We start from the raw sequence: 20,943 nt of genomic DNA, 5'->3' as shown, positions 1-20,943 counted from the left end.
TAGATTTCTTATCCGAGGGTCTCGTTTGGCCTGTGCAAAATATCGTCCAGAGTCTTTTGGTGGTGGATGGACATCAGTGTCTTATTTGTCTGGATTGACAGCATCTGTGAAAGTGTGGCTATGTGACACAACTACAGAACCTCTGATGGGAGATAAGTACATTTTTCATATTTTTGCATTGGTTCACAGATGTTTGAACCAACATCTGTTGGTTTGCATTGATTCTAACTTCATTTACAGTTTTTTTAGTGAACAGTGCTAAACTGGTATGCATGTCCTCAGACTCAACAAAGAGAGAGCCTCAGAAAACAGAAACACATATTTCCCATCCTCTCTGAAATTTGTATATGAGCCGCAACATGCTGTCAGTTTTTCTGCTTCGAGGTTTAAATGTCAGATAAATGTCTTATGCAGTAATCTGCTCTTTCATGTCAAAGCAGCAAACTGTTAAGGCGGAGGGAGGGAGCCCACTGGAAAACAAAATCATTTTTTGTTTGTTATTCATTAAATTGCACATATAGACTCTTGATTTCCAGTGCACTTCTCCAAAAAATCAGCTGTACATGCAGGCTGTCCAGACATGCAAGACAAATTTCACTCATAGATGATTTCTGTGAGCTGTAAGCATTAATAAATATTGATATCTTCCTTTGAGATGTTTGATAATCTCTACATATAATCTCCAAGGTTTTCATGGACCTCAGAAGGACTCCAGGTAAGGGATGAATTTGGTTGAGCAGGACTTTGTCACAAATGACCATATGCTTGATTCACTGAATTTAGCCACTCCAGTTACTGTTACTTTGTAGGCTTGAGCATTTTCCATTCCTTGGACATAAAATAACATAAATTATTATTTTTTTTTCTATAACATTTATTAATGAAATGATCATGAAGCTGTTGATTTTCTGCTTGTGTACTGAAAGATGTGGATCAGTTAGAGCCACCTCTTTTTCACACAGCAGTTTAGGGAAAGAAATTTTAGGCTTAAGGAGCAAGCAAGCAAAAAGCAGATTGGAGCAGTCAAAAGACTTCAATATGGACATAAAGATTGTAATAATTGTGTAGTGGAAGGAATTAATGCGTGGTTTTCGACACTTTTTACAAATAAAAAAAATCTGAAAAGTGTGGCATGTATTTGTTTTCAGCCTTAAATATAATATTCTGCAATCAAACTGGTTTCAAAAAGTCAATTGGTAAATAAATTCCACCAGAATAGCACCACAGACCTTTTATCTTTATTTCTTAAAGATATTGACCATCATGTAGTTTTTGGTGTTGTGCGGCTGTACTCAGAAACCGATGCCTTGCAGCAAGAAGCTCCTAGATTCAAATCCCAGCCTGGGCTTTTCCTCATCTTTTGGGGTATGTCGACTTCCTCCAGTCCATAAACAGTCATAGGTTAATGATTCTCTCTAAATTGGCCCTAGGAGTGACAGGTGTGTGTATTGTTGTCTATCCTGTGTGTCTCCATGTTGCCTTGAAATAAACTGGTGACCTATCCCGCTTCTCGCCCAGTGACTGCTGGACAATTCATGAATAAGTGGGAGTAGACAATGGATCAATGGATAATGTTTTCCACTTCACAATGATGTACCACTTTGTGTTTGTCTATCATATTAAAATCCCCTAAAATCCATTGCAGTTGGTGTGTTAAAGTGAGAAAATGCAGCAAAGTTTGATGGGTATTAATAGTGTAATGTATACTGAAATGTGTGAGAGGAATAAAGTGCATTATGATAAATACAATAATTGAAAACAAGATTGTTAAAACATTTATTGGGCTCATAAAAAACAGCAGTACATCTAGAAATAAATAAACATTTACAGTAAAAGTCGTGTATTCTTCAGATGTGTTGGGTCTGGTTCTGCTCCAGAACAAGGCAACCTAAAAGAAACAGAAGATAAGATCACAGCATCAATATTACTGTTAAACAACACATGAAAATCACACCATTTGTGATTATTGTTCCCATTCTACAGCTGTATGGCTCACCCTTCTACTTCTGATCCACAAAGGATCAGTGAGGAAGTGCGAAGATCATGACAGTCGGAGCAGACTGACAGCCAGGACTTCAGATTTGACAGAGTTGTTGGGCAACGCCACAACACGAACCCTTTTCTAACTTTCCATATTCTCTGGACAGTTGGAGGAAAAAAAAAAAAAACAGGTTCCACATCTGTCTCATGGAAGAGATTTCAGAGGCTGTGAGAGTGAGTGTGTGGGAGAGACAGAGACGGGGGAGAAACGGGGGAGAGATGCTCGAGGCTACTGGGTACTTGAGCCGCTATAATGGTGTCTCGTATGAGAAAACATCTGTGAATTTCCTCAGTGATCTACAACAAAGTATAACTCAGAGCAGTCACTCAGCAGACCTTTGAAGTCGCTGTCTGACAGAAAGCTGCCATTGTTCGTAGCCCCCAACACACAGAAACTCCAACTTTGGTCTCACTAATTTTCCCTGCAACACGATACTACTCTTCTGCCGCCCCGGCCCCTCTCTGCTGAACCTATGAAGCTCAGGATCTCTCTGCATAAGAGCAAACAGCAAAGCCCTGGCGATGTGCAGCGCCGGCCCCGGGTCACGTAAAGGCGGGACAGGTCATTTTACCTCCTCTCAGCCCACCCTGGCTGCGCTAATCCAGCATTAAAGAGGAAATCTCTGCCCCCTCTGTGATGATGTACAAAGTTCCTGCCTGCAGTGCTCTCTCAGGAAACATTACAATAAAAAGACATCACCTTCAAACTGAGATGTCACAGACGTAACAAGCCTCTGACGTTTTACTTCTCTCAGTGGCTAGGAGCAACAAGCACACATTTTCACTCACGCTGTGTTATTATTATACAGCACCTCGCAAATGTAACTTTTCCTCATTTTGTCACGTTGCAACCGGACGCTTTTATGTGCTTTATTGAGATTTCTTGAGCTACGCCAACACCGAGTGACGTGATTGCGAAGCGGAAAGGAAAGTGATAAATGCTTTCCAACATTTATTATAAGCACAAATCTGAAAAGTGTGGAGTGCTTTCATATTCAACAAAGTACATACTAAAATCTTTTTCTTTTTCTATGAAGTCTGACAAATTTCCCAGCTTATATTGAAGAAAGATATTCACACAGCATAATGCTGCCACCACCATGTTTCACTGTGGATATTAAGTGTCCAGGATTATGTCTTCAGATAAAGGTCAGGTTTGGATTCAGTAGGACTTACATTTGCCAAGTTAGGGTAAAAGGATGCGTGTCGCACGTTTCTGATATTTTTATGTTAAAAAAATGTGAAAAACACCAATTCAAAAAGAAGTGTGACCTTGTGTTATATATCATGAAATCCCACTAAAATTAAGTGTGTCTTTTGTAAATGTGGAAATGTTCAAGTAGATTTGTTACTGTTGGTATCTTGGCAAAATATCCTTTATCTGCCTGATATGAATTAAGTATTTGTGGATTCACCTATTCATGGATTTTTCTGTGAAATGTCACTCGACATTATTTGCAGAAAACTTCCCTATTTGAGGATTTTTTTCTAAAATATTCTAAATAAATTGCAGCTTGGGAACCTGAAATAACTCGGTGCAAAGTTACTTGAAACACTATTAGCTGGCTTTTGCAAACCAGCCAATCAGTGCCATTTATTTTCATTGGCACTGATTGGCTGAACCCCCAAGAACTGAGAGGAGAAAGACTGTAGATGACTTCTGAAGTAGAAAGACTTCTGGGGTGATGCTTAGACTAATTTCACTGTGCGTATTAATGCATATTTAGGTAAATTTGGTATGTGAATTATTAAAATTGTCAGTTCTAAGCTTTTGAAGGGTATTTCAAGTATTTGCTCATTTTAGCCACTCACAGGCGACTGTGGTCCATAACTTTTGCGAGCTACTGGAAAAAATCTTTCATCTTTTTCTGCACCATGCATGGGAAAACTTTAAAAAGGCTTCAAATGTAAACAAAAAAATCTCTTTCTTCTGACCTTTGCTGATTTTTATTGTTCCTCTGGAGTTTATTTTTTGGGAGGGAACATTTTGAATAACCAAGAAAACAGAGTAAAAATCATCAGTCCAATTTCTTAAAGGCAAATAAGAGTCCTTAAGGGACAAACACACAGTGGCCCTGAACAATGTGATTATAGGCCTTTAACTAAGCTACGCCTTAGAGAGGGCAAGTAATTTCCTTAACATTACATGTGCATGTCTGTGTATATGTGTGTATGCAAGCAGATAAAAGAGAGAGGAAAGACACAGAATCCCTATCAATAGCACTATCTAATCTTCTGTTCATGTGCTGCAGAAAGTTTTGTAGGCCTCACCTTTCTCTCATTCAAAGAAAATGAATTTCCATCAGCTGTAAGCCATAATCACCAAAGGAAACAGAAATAAAACCTTCAAATCACTTTGTGTCATGATTTTACGTTTCTCTATTCGAATTGGATTGCTGAAATAAAATACATTTTTAAGACAAATTTATTAAGTTGCACCGGTTCATGCAATGAAAGATGACTGTAATAAAAACAATGGATAAAAAAAATAGAAAATCTGCACTGCAAAGGAAGGAAGTTTGGTTGAACACCAGGTGAAATTTCCTGCTCCTGCTGGCAGTGGCCAAAAAGTGACAAGCTCTCTGTGATGCATCCCAAACTGAAACAAGGCCGTGGTAATTCTCACACTGCACCGGGTCCAGCGTTTATTCAGCGGCAGCTGGTCCCACCATCTGGGACAGTAAAGCTGGGGCAAAACAAAACAGGGTCACACCTTCGGCCATGCCAAGTCTGCTTGTACCCCTACCTCGTGTGCAAACTGAGAGGGGCTCATTTTAATTTCACGCTCTGATTTGTCAAAACCAATTCCAGCACCGGAGGCACAGAGAAAACTTTAAGACAATACATTGCGCCGCATCACAGACTCCACATTCTGTTTCTGGTTTTCTGTGCGAACCTTTTGTTTCACTGTATCCTTTTTTATTTTTAAAAAGTGAGAGGAGACTGGTTCCAGGTCTGTTTTACAAATGAAAAGGAGGCTGTAATTCTAAGTAAAACCATCAGCCACCTCCAAGACGAACAGCCGGGAAGCAACTTTTATCCCTGCACGCATGCGTTTTATATTCATGCAAATTTTCACAACAAAACGGCGCATAGAGCATCCTCAACAAACTGCAGGTGAGAGAAAGCTGAAACAAAAGCCACCGTAACCCTAATGGCATCCCTGGTCATTAAGCGGGCTTTGATGTATGTGCTCAACAGAGTCTTTTATCTCGTTCTTCCTCCCCTCCTCTTAGTCTTTGTGTCTCAACCAGGCTCAACCAGTTTCTTTATTAATGGCGTCTTTAGGGAATGTCTCTCTTGCTCAGAGCCACCAACATGCATCTGACATCTGATTGATGTTCATGTATCCATCATTAGGCAGCAAAGTGTCTCAAAGTGCAGCAAATGTTGACTTTGTACTGTTTTCAGCTATTTTCTTATCCCCTTTAATTGATGTTTGCAAGGAAAAAAAGTGTAAAACAGGAACTTGTCCTAATTCTTTGCAATAAATACAAAGTGCCTTGTGAACATATTTACACCTCTTGAACTTTTCAACACTTTGTAGCATTAAGACCTCAAACCAGCATGTATTTTATTGGGATTTTATTGGGAAGACCAACACAAAGTAGCACATAATTGTGAAGTGGAAGAAAAAGGATGCATGGTTCTCAAATTTTTTGGTAAATCTGAGAAATGTGACATGCATTTGTATATTTAGCTCCCCTTACTGTGACACCTCCAATTAAAATCCACTACAAGAAATTGCTGGACTGGTCAGGGATAAAAATAAAAAGAAGCTTAAAGTAGGTTTGAGATAGGAAATAGAAAATATTCCAATGTCCAATCCTTCACCGCATATTGGAAAGAGGATGGAATAAAATCAAACCTACAAGGACTCGCCTGTCAGTATAAAGTAAAAGGAAGAATAAGAAGAACATTAATCTGCGAAGCAACCGTAAGACTCATGGAAGAGCTCTGGAGTTCCACAGTTCAGGTGGAATAACCTGAGTTTACAAATCTGGCCTTTGGAGAAGAAAGGCAAGAGAAAAGCTATTCCTGTAAGGAAGCCTTAAGAATACAATGAAACTTTTTTTTTATAAAATAATACATGTGGTGGGAAACGTAACACTGCACTTCATCCTGAACAAACTATTCCCATTGTGATACATGGTGTTGGTAGCATAATGCTCTGGGAATGTTTCTTAGAGTTGGTGGAACATGGCAATTATGAAAGAAAAGAGGAGAAGCTGCAGAGACTTGAGATTGTTGAGACAGTGGTGATGATGATTTCTATCCAGTTTGACTGATTTCACAAAGAAGAATGGGCAAAAATTCAAGATGTTCAAAGCGGGCAGAAACATATCTCCAAAAATTTAAAGCAGAATGTGGCTCTCAGGAAGGCTAGATATTAATATGCCACACTTATCAGATTTTATCAGTAAAAAATGTTGAAAACAAGTAATTGTTTTGCTGCCATTTTTATAAGAGACTGTGTTGGTCTGTCGCATAAAATAAAAAATACGCTGAGGTTTATGGTGTAAAACAACAAAATGTGGGAAACGTTTACGAGGTATGAATACTTCAGCTGGTCGCTGTATGCAATCACGAGAGTGTGAAAAATAATTCCAGCGTGTGAAAAATCAGACACATGTGAGCATGAAAAGCACGTAAACCGGAGGATTGGAGGAGGCTGCACGTGAAACTCTCCCTTTGAACTCTGAGTATATAGAAACAGGACAATGTTGGCCTAATCGTGCGCTCTCTTTGAAGTGAGACATCACTATTAGGTGAAAAGGTAAGCATGCTTTTTTAGAAAATAAAAGCTTTTCATCGCTTGTGGAGGCTGCAGCTTGAGCGATTTCCATAAAATGTGGTTTGAAAAACCCCTGGATAAAGCAGTTTGGATGCATCTTTAATGAACGTGCACACAGCCCATAAGGTAAATAGCTAAAATAGCAAAAAATAACACCAGCAGTAATGTTACCCACATTAAAGGAGCCCTATCCCACGCACCAGATGTTGTCAGATTTTAATGAGGCTAAAAACAAGACTGAGCTGGATTTGCAGGAAAGTACCCAAAAAACACAGGTGCCGGGGCCTAAAACGCTGGCTGTCCCTCAGTGTCCTGCAGCCTCAACACCTCTACAACAACCCAGAGCTTCTGCTCATCAGGTCAGCATTTCATAACATTTGCCTTTTGCAGCACATAATCAGCCATCGGAGGCAATTATGCACACACCTCTGCTCACCTCCTCTCATATGCTAAAGCAGGCAATCAGCCAGGGGAGTTAATTTGGCAGAGAAAAACAGGGGAAGGAAACACCCTCTCTGGCACCATTTGTCACCACAGTCCAACCTTGTTATTCAAACTAGTGAGCCTATTTGAAATTCCTCTCTGTGGTAAAACAGGGCCGAAATAATCAAGGGAGCATGATCACACTTAATTGATTCAGTGTACTTTTATGACGCACTACAGGGTGCTGGGGTGACCTATTTCAGACTGCTCTTCAGAGGAACCAACTATCCCAGCAAGAGAGTAATGCACAATGAGGATTTTAATTATTCTGCGATCCTTGGTTAGGACCGGAGGTGAAATGTGTCTGAACTAACTGTGACACCACATTATAACTCTGACAGTATTCTGCTGTACGCTTTGAATTCCTGCCGCCTTAAATTTGATGATAAACCACAAAGACATGAGTTTAATTATGCAGGTTCACATAAAAAAAGGCAATTTACAGATCATTAACGTTTGTAAAATTCATTAAATAATGTCTTAGTATGTGTGAGACATCACTTTAGTAGTCTATTACGTTGCACTTACAAACAATTACGGAGGGGTTTTCATGATTATTCCAATAAAATGTCTAAATTAGTCTCTGTCTACTTTCAACAAACTTCTTGATATTTATTCAACAAAAGCTGATATTTAACTTTGCTGATTTGGAGAAATACAGTGGATCGTTTAAGATTCATGGTCAGTAAATTAATAAAATAAAAAAGTTTTACTATTACCCTAAATTATGTGATTTACATGTCTGTTCAACCGAAATCCTTTGCTAAGATTTTTTACCATATTGCTGCTGTAATTTAAAGTAATTTTAATAAGGTGATGAAAACATGCTGGAGACTTATCTGCCAGTTTGGAGCAAAGACTCATGCAGCGCTGCCCTTCATCACATATTGCTACGCTCCTCCAGTCAGCTGACTTACACTTTTTATTCCCACACAATAATTTTAAAATGCTACAATATTTCTTATCCTTTAAGTGTGTATTTATTCATAAGCTGTTAGTTGTGACTTCATCTAGTGAAGTCCAAGGTTGTCTATTGGTGCTTAGACGCACTGTGATATGTTAAAGTTAGTTATTTCATTGTTTTTTTAAAGGAGTCTGGATTGTAATTGATTATTTTTACTTAAACACCTCAATTTCTTACATTAATCAAACCTAAACTGGATAGTTATGCACTTAACAGGGATTCAGTTAAAGATATTATTTTAAGAAGTTAATTTAAGACGTTTTCAGGCTCTCAGCCATAAAACAATGAGACAATACCCTGAAATCTGCTTTTTGACAGGGGAAGTTTGACATGTTAAACTGTGATAAAAGTTGTTGCTATTCACAATTTATTAGCATTTTTGATAGTTTGTGTCTGTTTGGAACAGTGGGATAAACAGTGCTATAAAATGTGCAATTGAGAACATGTTTTTTGTTGCACTTAAATGTGAAAACTGGAAACATATAATGCTATTGTCATGAATTGCCGATATTAGTTGGAACTGAAACAAATGAAAACCTTTTTTCCAACTTGAAAACAGAATGTTCTAAAATCAGATGAGATGTTATATCAAGCTATTGGCTCTGGATTCCTGGACAACTTGAATGCAATAAAGCCAAACCGGGCTGGATGATTCCACGCCACAGACTTTTACAGAATCTGACACTGATCAATGTTTCACACGGATTACAGATTTTTTAACCTTTATTTTTAAAAACAAAAGGATTATTGGAAAAAATGCTCCATATGGTGTTGTGTATTTATATATGGATTATTTTGGAAACAGCATGAATTTAATTTTAATTAAAAATATTTGGATTATGTTACACACTGTAGTTCTACATTTTTTTTCTGCAAACACAGTGAAGCCATGTTATTTCCATTCAATGTTATCATGCTGTGAGAATCTCATACTAGTTCATGCCCACTTCCTACACTAATATGGGGAATTATTTCTTCTTAAAAGAGATGTAGAAAGCTACACAAGTTCCCTTTACAAAAATTTGTGGCCGCACAAAACAACAAACAGCACAGTTATGGTTGGCAAATTACAGGGTCACGACCACAAAACTGGGGGAGTCACAACCAACTAACGTCCTAATTTTAACTTGCAGTATGTTTTAACTACTTCCACGCCATTAGACCTTTTAGTTCCCATGGTAAGTATAATTAAATACACATATAAATAGCCTATAATGTCCTCATGCACCAACCTGCATCCAACCCTCCCAACACTGAACACTTTGGGCCTCTTTAAACTCACCAGGATTCCTGTAAATCCAACCTAAGTGAAGCCAGTCTTGCTATCAATGCAGAGCTCTAATGTTTTTCCCGCTGAGCATAAGGAGGATGAGATCCTCACTCATACCACCCTACTCTTCCTATTAAGATCAAAATCTCTTCTCAGGCCCTCGGGTGTCAACAAAGGGAGATGCAGTAAATGATATGCAAATTGAAAAGAAAAAAAAAAAAGAAGCTCCACAAATCAACTCGCCAGCCCTGCATTTCCGACACTTCACATCTTAAAAGGTTTTTTTTCTGTATTTAGGGTGAAATTCAAAGTGAGGTCTGGCTCAGCCTCTGTGAAGCTCCGTTTGGTGATTCTCTGCTCTCAGACAGCACAAAGCCCCTCTAACTAAAGCCAACTCACAGAGGGAAAACTCGTCGAAAGAGTTCTGGGTTTTGCAGGGATTTGTCTTTGGATCAGTGCGAGACAGGAGACACGAGGTTTGGAAATAGGTAGAGGTTTCAATTTCATGTTAACACTGCTTAGGCTGGAGGCTTGCTGCGGGATGAGGGGCTTCTCGTCGGAAATGTGGAAGAGAACTGGAAAATGTTTGTTAAAGATGTAAACCACGTGGTGTTACTGTTTCAGGGAATGGTTTTACTCACACAGAGGATAGTTTTTTTTTACCTCAGATGTTTGGATTTATTTCTCAAATATTACATATTCATGAATCTGTCAAAAAAGTAATAAGAATGTAAACGAATAACAAAGACATTAACAGTTAATTTCAGCCATATGTAGCTCTAGTGCAAGTGTTTTATTATTACAACTGATTTTTAACGGCGTACACCCTTCCAACACCACCACATGATGTTTTCCTTCTGTCTATTATGATTAACATGATCATAAAGGAACATCTGCGAAGTTTCACAGCAATCTGTCACCTGAGCAAAGCTTTGAACATGTGGCAGAATTGTATCTATTAATAAAAAATAATCGATCGATTTTATCTTGTTGAGGAAGCAAATAAAGGCAAAGAACAACTTTGCAAGAATACATCTCACTATTGTCAAGCTATTCACTGGCACAACGTTTGTAGTAAAACAGAAAAGAACCACAATAATGTAGAGCTGTACAGAGAAATCAGCTGGTGACCAGAACTGGTCAATGTTTAGCTTCACCAGTGACTCCCTGCTCAGATTTATTTTCTGATCAATGAATATGAAAAACTGAGCACTAACTGGTCATGCTAGCAACACTTTTCTGAGTAGAAGCATTTACTGGGGGAAGAAGATTTAATTTTTCACTATTATTAGTGTCAGTATCAGTTTTTAAAATGAAGCTAGACTGAGAACAGAAGACATAAGAAGAATGTTTTACAGAAAATGTCCTTTATAACATTTGGATACAACTTTATTCAGGATGCAAGAGGAGGAGACTTGAAGTAGAAATTCTAAACTAAATACAGTAAAGTTGCTCTGTCAATCTTTTTGAGCCAGTTTTGCCAACTTAAGATGCGTTCACACCAGCCCAGAGCTCTCGTTCATTTGCGTAGAAAGTCTGGTTTGTTTTGAGATATGTAGTTGAACTCTGGTGCAGATCAGAAAAGTGAACTCTGGGGCGGTTCAAATGCATATGTGAATGCAAACAGACTGGAGACCGCTCCAAATGCGGGAAGCGTGCTGTAGCGGAGAGCATTCTGAGTAAATACAACCAAAACAGTCTAGAACTAGCTGGAGAAATGGCTTGTAGTCTTTTGCCAAAGACAAGAGAGAAATAATGCAAGTTGTTATTGTTGTAGACTCCAAAGTGCACCATCTGGGTAAAAACTAAATAAAACTTATGAAGACTAGGAATTAAAAAGAAAAAAAGAAAGAAAATAACAGGAAGGCACAAAATTATTCATACCCCTGGCACATATGTAAAATAATTTCATTTGACCAGAATTTTTTTTCTTATAGTAAATAGGGCAGCCATCTACCAATAAAACAAAAGACAATGTACAAGAGCAGTGCATCTGTACAATAATGCCAGAAGAGGTAAGTAAGCTACTCATACAAACTCAGAGCCCTTTGGATTAACAGACCAGAGCACAATGTCTGCACAAGTTGCTTCTCCTGCACCAGTTTTACTTGTTCTTTCCACCAAAGCACATCCAACACAGAGCAGTTTTTCTTTGGAGTGTCCGTCTGTCTCTGTGTCTGACGTGTCTTTCTTACCGGCTGACACTGATGCAGAGCTTCAGCGCTGACTGACGAGGGGCCCGTAGGAAAGGGTGGGAGGGGGTTCAGTCGCGTGTTCTTCCTCAGGGATCGACTCCACGGTTGACAGTAATTTGTAGTACTCGTCCTCTCCGTCCAGCACTTTGATTTGACTGTGATGTGTGAGAAGACAGTAGGGAAAAACTTGGATATAGCAGGCAGTGATGAAGTTTTTTGAAGCGAAAGAGGCAATATTTGCAGACGCAGCAGGCATGTAGTCAGGTGTTTACTCAAACCGTGTCATTTATAGTGCAAAGTAAAGTCTTTAACAATTAAAATGAACATCCTGACAATAGTCTAATGTGCACCCCCCACCCTCTATAGTGAAGCAGAGCCTCCTCCCATAAAAAAAAGTGTTATTTTCAGCTCTCCATTTACATTGTAAGAAAACAACTCCATTTCTGGATTTTCCTATCCCACAACGGGCCTGCTCTGTTTAGAGTCGCTGTAAGTAGGAAAGCAGTTATTTACCCAAGTTTTCTCGGCTTCCTCTTGCTCCCCTGGTGATCCAGAGTTCTCTGAGGAAAGGGCCAAGAGCACACAGTCAAAAGATGAGCAGAGAGTCATTAATTTTTAATTCAAAGTGATTTTGTGTTGAATGCGAGCAGATGCTGATAATATCAGAAGTCACAGCATAATTTTTTTCTGATCAAAGGGCTCAAGTGAGTCTGATGAAGCATGCATCTTGCTCGGCTTTGATAAACCACATCAATTATTCACCGTGAAGGCAGACATCCTGACATGAAAGCAACAGATAAAGAGCATAAGCACATGTTCAAGACAAGAGGCAGAGGAGCGTGGGGGTGGGGCTCCAGGGTCTGGCACAGGTAGGTTTAATTGTATTATCATCTGGAACCAAACTCAGACAAAGGCCTTTATCGGCACTTTGAACTCACATTTAGCTGGTTGTAGTACAGGCTGTCTTCAGGGCTGTTGAGCAGCTTGGGCTCCTGGCCACGACGACGAGAAGTCCTCTGCTGCGGCTTCGTCACTGAACCTGAAACAGAGGAAGAAATGAGGGCAGCCATCCAAGCAGGCTAAACAACAACAACAACAACAAGAAGCAGCACCGGCATGATACCAACTATGACGACAGCAGCAGTAAGCAGAATCTGCCCTCGACTCTTTTAATCTGCATGACTGAAAAAGCAAGTGAAATGCTTTAAAATTCACTAAAATGCAATCACGTAATTTCATTGATGAGATGACTCAATAACAGCTTAATTTTACAAAGATCCACACATATAAATCACTCAGAATTATATCTCTCCTCACAGGTGCACAGCAGGATGTTTCTATTTCTCATGCTGCTGCAGAGGAAGGATTCAGAGGTGAAACTCTGCAGCACAGACCAATCAGAGCAGACTTGTAGTAAAAACTAATTCACTAGGTGCCAACTATAAAGCAAACACAAATAATGTTACAAAAGTTGTAACAACTTTGACAAAAATTAATACTCAGGTTTAGTCCCTTAGAAAAGTATTCCTAACATTATTTATATGTACATACAGTATATATATATATATATATATATATATATATATATATATATATATATATATATATATATATATATATATATACAGTACAGACCAAAAGTTTGGACACACCTTCTAATTCTATGAGTTTCCTTTATTTTCATGACTGTTGACATTGTAGATTCACACTAAAGGCATCAAAACTATGAATAACACATGTGGAAATATGCACTAAACAAAAAAGTGTAAAACAACTGAAAATACCCCTTATATTCTAGTTTCTTCAAAGTAGCAACCTTTTGCTGTGATTACTGCTTTGCACACACTCTGCATTTTCTTGATGAGCTTCAAGAGGTCGTCACCTGAAATGGTTTTCACTTCATAGGTGTGCCCTGTCAGGTTAATAAGTGGGATTTCTTGCCTTGTAAATAGTCATGAAAATAAAGAAAACCCATTGAATTAGAAGGTGTGTCCAAACTTTTGGTCTGTACTGTATATATACACTGCTCAAAAAAATAAAGGGGACAATTAAACAACACAATATAACTCCAAGTAAATCAAACTTCTGTGAAATCAAACTGTCCACTTAGGAAGCAACACTGATTGACAATCAATTTCACCTGCTGTTGTGCAAATGGAATAGACAACAGGTGGAAATTATTGGCAATTAGCAAGACACACTCAATAAAGGAGTGGTTCTGCAGTTGGGACAACAGACCACTTCTCAGTACCTATGCTGTCTGGCTGATGTTTTGGTCAGTTTTGAATGTTGGTGGTGCTTTCACACTCGTGGTAGCATGAGACGGACTCCACAACCCACACAAGTGGCTCAGGTAGTGCAGCTCATCCAGGATGGCACATCAATGCGAGCTGTGGCAAGAAGGTTTGCTGTGTCTGTCAGCGTAGTGTCCAGAGGCTGGAGGCGCTACCAGGAGACAGGCCAGTACACCAGGAGACGTGGAGGAGGCCGTAGGAGGGCAACAACCCAGCAGCAGGACCGCTACCTCCGCCTTTGTGCAAGAAGGAACAGGAGGAGCACTGCCAGAGCCCTGCAAAATGAACTCCAGCAGGCCACAAATGTGCATGTGTCTGCACAAACGGTTAGAAACCGACTCCATGAGGATGGTATGAGGGCCCGACGTCCACAGATGGGGGTTGTGCTCACAGCCCAACACCGTGCAGGACGCTTGGCATTTGCCAGAGAACACCAGGATTGGCAAATTTGCCACTGGCGCATTGTGCTCTTCACAGCTGAAAGCAGGTTCACACTGAGCACATGTGACAGACGTGACAGAGTCTGTAGACGCCGTGGAGAGCGGTCTGCTGCCTGCAACATCCTTCAGCATGACCGGTTTGGCAGTGGGTCAGTAATGGTGTGGGGTGGCATTTCTTTGGAGGGCCACACAGCCCTCCATGTGCTCACCAGAGGTAGCCTGACTGCCATTAGGTACCGAGATGAGATCCTCAGACCCCTTGTGAGACCATATGCTGGTGCGGTTGGCCCTGGGTTCCTCCTAATGCAGGACAATGCTAGACCTCATGTGGCTGGAGTGTGTCAGCAGTTCCTGCAAGATGAAGGCATTGAAGCTATGGACTGGCCAGCCCATTCCCCAGACCTGAATCCGATTGAGCACATCTGGGACATCATGTCTCGCTCCATCCACCAACGTCACGTTGCACCACAGACTGTCCAGGAGTTGACGGATGCTTTAGTCCAGGTCTGGGAGGAGATCCCTCAGGAGACCATCCGCCACCTCATCAGGAGCATGCCCAGGCGTTGTAGGGAGGTCATACAGGCACGTGGAGGCCACACACAATACTGAGCCCCATTTTGACTTGTTTTAAGGACATTACATTAAAGTTGGATCAGCGTGTAGTGTTATTTCACTTTAATTTTGTGTGTGGCTCCAAATCCAGGCCTCCATTGGTTAATAAATTTGATTTCCATTGATGATTTTTGTGTGATTTTGTTGTCAGCACATTCAACTTTGTACAGAACAAAGTATTCAATGAGAATATTTCTTTCATTCAGATCTAGGATGTGTTATTTGAGTGTTCCCTTTATTTTTTTGAGCAGTGTATATATATATATATATGCACACATTTTTTTTGCATTTTGTCTCATAATAGCCACAAACCTTGGTGTGTTTTAGGAAAAATGATATGCCTATAGTTTATATGCATATATATACAAATGAAAATCTAAACCAACTTGCATGTTTTTGCACTTTCTTTACTCTAATGCCCTGAATGAAATCCTAATTGCAGTTAGTTACATTTAGAAGCAACAAAACTCAAATATAGAGTTCAGATGCATGCAATTTAAACTCAGTATAAGTCCCTCTGTGTTATGAAGGTCATAAATGTCCGTTAGAGAACATTGGTGAACAAAAAGCATCACAAAGACCAAGGAATGGAGAGCTCTATGTAATCAATCATTACATTACAATGGAAAGAGTGTGGCAGTCCACATAAACTGACTGTAACTCTGGAGGAGCTGCAGCTCAGGTGGGACATCTATAGGTCTGATCTACAAATCTGGTCTTTTCTGGAGTCGTGACAGGATTTGTTGAAAGAAAGCCATTTGCGACTAATCGTGTGTGGGACATGTAAGAGTAAAGAAGATGTTCTCACCAGATGATGCTGCATTTTAATGTTTAGTTCTTCAGTTAAGGTGCAGATTGTTTATACTCCTGGTAGATTTAGATTTAAAACCTATTTTCATTTCACCAAGAACTATTTTACCAGAAACTAAGTCGGCATGCCACCCTGAACACACCATCCTCATCTCCATTGCACGATTAAGCCAATAATGCTTTCTATGAAAGCATTTTTTTTATTTAATTGAGCATACTGCTAAAAAGGAATCTATTTTTAAAACACTCACCATTTTTCTCAGTAACGAGGTTAACAATGATGTCCTGTAATTGCAGTGCAAGTCAATGGATTTAATGAGGCTTGCAGAGAGTTGTCAGGCTTTAATTTTTTAGTCCAGAAGCTGAAGATTAAATGTACAAATAAAGAGCTGAAAGTCATACACAAAATTAGTTTTTGTAATTAACCCTCTATGGCATGACTTTTTATTTTTGTGGGGAAGAAATATTTTCCTGCATTCTTTGGGAGCTTGGTGGTCCCTAATTACATGTCAATCATAAAATCGGACTCTGACACCTCCTGGAACCAGATTTGGGTTTGTTGCCTCAGGGTAACATTGGTCTAGAACACCAAGATTGTCTACACTGATTATGAGAAATGAAATACAAATCAAACAAAAACTATATTCATAAAAGAACTATTTTTTGGACAAAAATATGTCAAAAATCATGCCCCCCAAAAAATAAAATAAAGGAGCAATGTGAGGTACAGCTATGTGGTTTGTTGCCTGAGGGCAACGCCATGCCATAGAGGGTTAACTATTTGCCATAGGGAGTCTTGGTATACACACATGTCCAAAATTCACCCAGAGTGTCACATATTGGCCACTGGAGACAAGCACCAGCATCCTATGCGCTGCACTCGTGCTAAAACAGGAATTTAATATGGATAGATGGTTGGATGGACTGATGGATGGATGATTTTGATGATAGTTTTTCACCCTCACCCAACTTTGATTTAAAACATCCACACATTACAAAATCCGAGACACGAGACAGCATCTATATTTAATGTCCGATAACGTTTCATCTCCTTTTGGTTTTGGTGAAGACACGACGTTTCTTCATCATCTCCTTCCAACTCACCATGTCTACCTTGACTAAAGCAGCATTTGCTCTTTCCATCTTAACACTACTTTGTGCTCACTTTGAACAGACCTCATCACATCTCAATCCTGCACATCAAAGAGCAGCGTCCCCCTTCACCCCTCCAATCTTCCCTCGGCTTTCTTGATGTTATTCAAACCTGCATGAGTTTACTAAAGTCACACTTAGCAAAAGTTCCTGTCAGTTCTAAGATATTGGCTAACTTCTACCGTGAATCTTATCTATCCGTGCCTTGGAGGCACTAACTGCCCACTGTGTGAATCCTTGTTACCCACGAGTATTTGAGGATACTTAAAGAATTTTCATAAATGCAAGGGAAAAAATGCTTTGGGGGTGGAAAGGGGTTTATCCCTCTTAAAAATGCATTGGGTTGCATCAATAGCACCTTCACTGACTTGCCAAAGTATTCACACACCTCAACTTTTTCACATTTAGTCATGCTACAACCAAAAACTTATTTAATCTTCTCTAACAAACTCACAAATTAGCTACATTTATACACAGGCACATGCTATACAGGCAACATGAGTAGATACGTAGATGGTTGCAGTAAATTTTATTTGGTGGTATCTGTGTAAAAGGGGATGAATACAAAATCATGCATTCTTCACCTTCTGTTTAACAATTACACGACACATTGTGGTGGTCTGTCTTACAAAATGCCAATAAAACACATTAATGTTTGTTATTGTAAAAAGCCACAAATGTGAAAAAGTCAGAGGGGTGTGAATACTTTTGCAAGACTCTATATTTAAATCTAATTAAAAAAGAAATCAGTTTTTAATCTTTTCATGCTACAATAAGAACTGGTTAAAATACATGTAAATGTTAATACATGTAATATTACAATAATCATTAAATTCAGGCTCCGACAGCTTCATTATGAACACCTGGACACGCATCCGTCTCAGGAGCTCAGTGTTAAGATAAAATGTTTGTGCAACTAAATATTTCCCAGTCAATAATGTGAAAGTTACAGTCTAACCTGCTGTTTACCTCATAATTTTTGCAGTTTTTATGGTCTGATGTTCAGTTCCATGTTAGCATGTCTAAAGTTTCCTGAACGTGGCTGACCTGGACTTGATGGAGGTCTGGGCGTCTCGAGCCCCTTCGATGCCTCAGAGGTGCCCATACTGATGGAGTTGGTTTTATACTGGCTAATAAATACAAAGTCATTATCCGCCAATGTCATTGTTACTTTATCTGAGTCATGGTTGTGGAGCAGCAAACCTCCCACAATGAAACAGAGGCTTCTCCGTTGGAAATGCATCGATCCTTCATCTAAGCTTGGAGATTCATGGCCGACTGGATTTCATGGTGCTTATAGTTTTGAAAATAAAAATAATACAGTGCCAGATCTAATATCTGACACTGTAAAACATGAAGGTGTTTTGTACACTGCAAAAAAATTTAAATTTGAAGGGCACCACTGAAAGTCAATGAAAGTGACTTTGAGGCTACAGATGAACACACTATGTCTGGACAAACTGATGATAATTGCTTGCGAACTTTTTAAATGAACATATTTAAAATGTGCATTTTTTCCGGGTTCTCTGGATGGATTTGCAGCTACTTATGTAGAAATGTACTGTAATTCATACCACAGCGGAAAAATACTGAAGAAAAAAAAAAAAACACCATTAGATGATTTAATAAAAAGATGCTCCTCTACTGGATCTCCTTCTGCCAATCAGGTCCGAAGTTCAGCCTCGCAATTTATCCGTTCTGACCTGCAGCGATTAGAGCGCGCTGCAGATCAGAGGATGGGTCAAGCCTCCCATCTCTCTGCCTCTGTTTGGGAAATCGCTGCCATTTGATCCAGGCCAGCCCCAGAGGAATGCTGCTCCTGCAGATATACTTCAGGCCGGGAGGCTGCCAACAGGCCTCTGGCATCGGAGTCCCGCTTGGACATTGGCAGGCGGAGAAAGGAAGGGGTCAGGCGGTGGCTTGCGTCGGGGGTTTGCTAAATGATGTTGGGTAATATCTGCTGTTTTGGGTGGGAAGGAATAATAGTCAGCTGGGAATACAGAGGCAGTGCATTTCATGCAGTATTGATTTCTCCATATCAAAAGAAAGCCAAGCAGAGTTTGCTCCTCGCAGTGAGAGACTTACATATTCTACATGTTTGCTCCTTGAGATAAAAAAAGGGCTGAGATTATTTTTGTGATAGGTGCCGCTTTCATTTTCAAAGAGCAGCAGATGAGCTCTGTTATATCTCCAAATACCACTTTGAAATCTCTTGAAAAACCAGAATGCTTCTCAGAAACAACATAAAAGAGACGCTGAAAGGGATTTTTAGTGGAATAAATTAGAGATATATCGATTCACTTCAAATATCACGTGCTGCAATCACCTGACTATTCCCAGACAACCCATTTGGGCTTTGTTTATTCAGATGGAGAGAGCAGAGGCACCAAAAGGCATGGTTTATAAGGAAAAATCATCAGCAAAGGCCTTTGATGTCTAAATGAAGCATGTGCAACCCAGACCCCTCTCTTTACCTCAGCCTCTTCACACATGCACAGAAACACACGCACAAAACCAGACACAAATGCAGACGGCGGTCTGCACAGATATCAGAACCTGAAGAGGATTTCCAGAACTTCTCAAGGAAGGATTTTGTCATTTTGCACATTGCTCCTAAAGCACCGACTCATGTGCTTTAAATTAGAGGACAAGCTGATCAAATGTAGCAGATATTGCCGAAAGAGGGCACTTCCTGCATCTGTTTTCACTAACGCAAGCAGAGGATGTTGTTACTTACAAGCAATTTTTCACACTGAAATCAATCATCTGGCTTGACAGGGACTTTTGTTTTTTTGGAACTTGGACTTCAGGAAAAATGTTCTGAACTTTGCTGAAGTGGATCATTTGTCAGATTTTTTAACAGAAGCCATTTATAACTGTGGCACAGAATCTGTGAAATAAAGTAAGCTAGCAGTGAGGAGAACAAGTAAAACAAGCCAAAAACAATTAATTTATGGGAAAAAAAAATAATGTTTTTGTCTCCAGATTGGATGAATATCAAGTTATTAACGTTGCAACTACGAATATATAAAAAAAACCGAATAGGTTTTTGGTTTGGAAAAAGACTTAGTATAATGCAAACAGATGCATGGCTGTTTAATCACCCCTTGGTTCAATACTTCTGGCGGTCACATATTCTCATTCAGAATTGTATTTAGCTTCATTCATCTTCTGACCAGCTTCCCAGTCCAAGCTGACAAAAAAAAAACATTCCCACAGTGTGATGCTGCCACCACCATGTTTCACCCTGGCGATGTGTGTGGATTTAGTTTTCTGAAACAAGTAGAGTTTTAGAAAGAAAGAAAGAAACAAAAAATTACATTTTAGTCTGACTAATAGCTGTGTGTGAACATATTTGTCAACCTGAGCTACGGATCTCTGCAGCTCTCCCAGATTCCACGAGATATTTGTTTCTGGACTAACATGTCTTGGCAGGTTTGTGGTTCTGCCATCCTTTTTCCATTTCTGCATGATGGACTGAACAGTGCTCTCTTGAAGTTTGCAATTGTAACAAAATATGGAAAAGTTCAAGGTTTTTGAATATGTTAGCTAAGCGCTGTACACTAAATCATGAGAAAAATTAAAGAGCGTTAAGAGCAGAATTTTTGCACCTTGCTTTTACGTCTGGGGAGATTATTCTGCTGGAATTGTGATGATGAGTAGTTTGGAAGTACATCCTGTTAACTACTCCCACTGACATTAAGAGGATTATGTAGGTAGCGTCAGACAGAGGCAACTCCTTCCGTTAAGTTGAGTCTTTCCTATCCCCTCCAAATCTCCGCTGCCGCTACGTCGAGCCTGTAATTTGCCTAAAACTCAAGGCATCCGGCAGAGACGCGGCGATACGCGGAGACAGTTAGATGAATCAAAAGGCTGAGAGACAGCAAG

The 20,943-nt window shown here is 39.6% G+C and overlaps 1 protein-coding gene across 1 annotated transcript in view; it reads right to left on the bottom strand.

Moving 5' to 3' along the window:
* Nucleotides 1–1,786: 1,786 nt before the first annotated feature.
* Nucleotides 1,787–20,943, bottom strand: part of myo3b (myosin IIIB) — an 80,192-nt gene continuing 61,035 nt past the window's right edge. The window contains exons 34-37 of the mRNA XM_023336987.1: nucleotides 12,686–12,786; nucleotides 12,261–12,307; nucleotides 11,748–11,902; nucleotides 1,787–1,888 (exon numbers count right to left, since the gene is read on the bottom strand). Of these exons, the coding sequence (XP_023192755.1) occupies nucleotides 11,770–11,902; nucleotides 12,261–12,307; nucleotides 12,686–12,786 (281 nt within the window). The 3' untranslated portion in view covers nucleotides 1,787–1,888; nucleotides 11,748–11,769. The remainder of the gene's footprint in view (nucleotides 1,889–11,747; nucleotides 11,903–12,260; nucleotides 12,308–12,685; nucleotides 12,787–20,943) is intronic.

This window comes from Xiphophorus maculatus, chromosome 7 (genome assembly GCF_002775205.1).
Source record: "Xiphophorus maculatus strain JP 163 A chromosome 7, X_maculatus-5.0-male, whole genome shotgun sequence".
NCBI classification, from domain to species: Eukaryota; Metazoa; Chordata; class Actinopteri; order Cyprinodontiformes; family Poeciliidae; genus Xiphophorus; species Xiphophorus maculatus.
The sequence above is the reverse complement of the archived record's forward strand: the minus strand, read 5'-3'. Positions and strand labels throughout refer to the sequence as shown.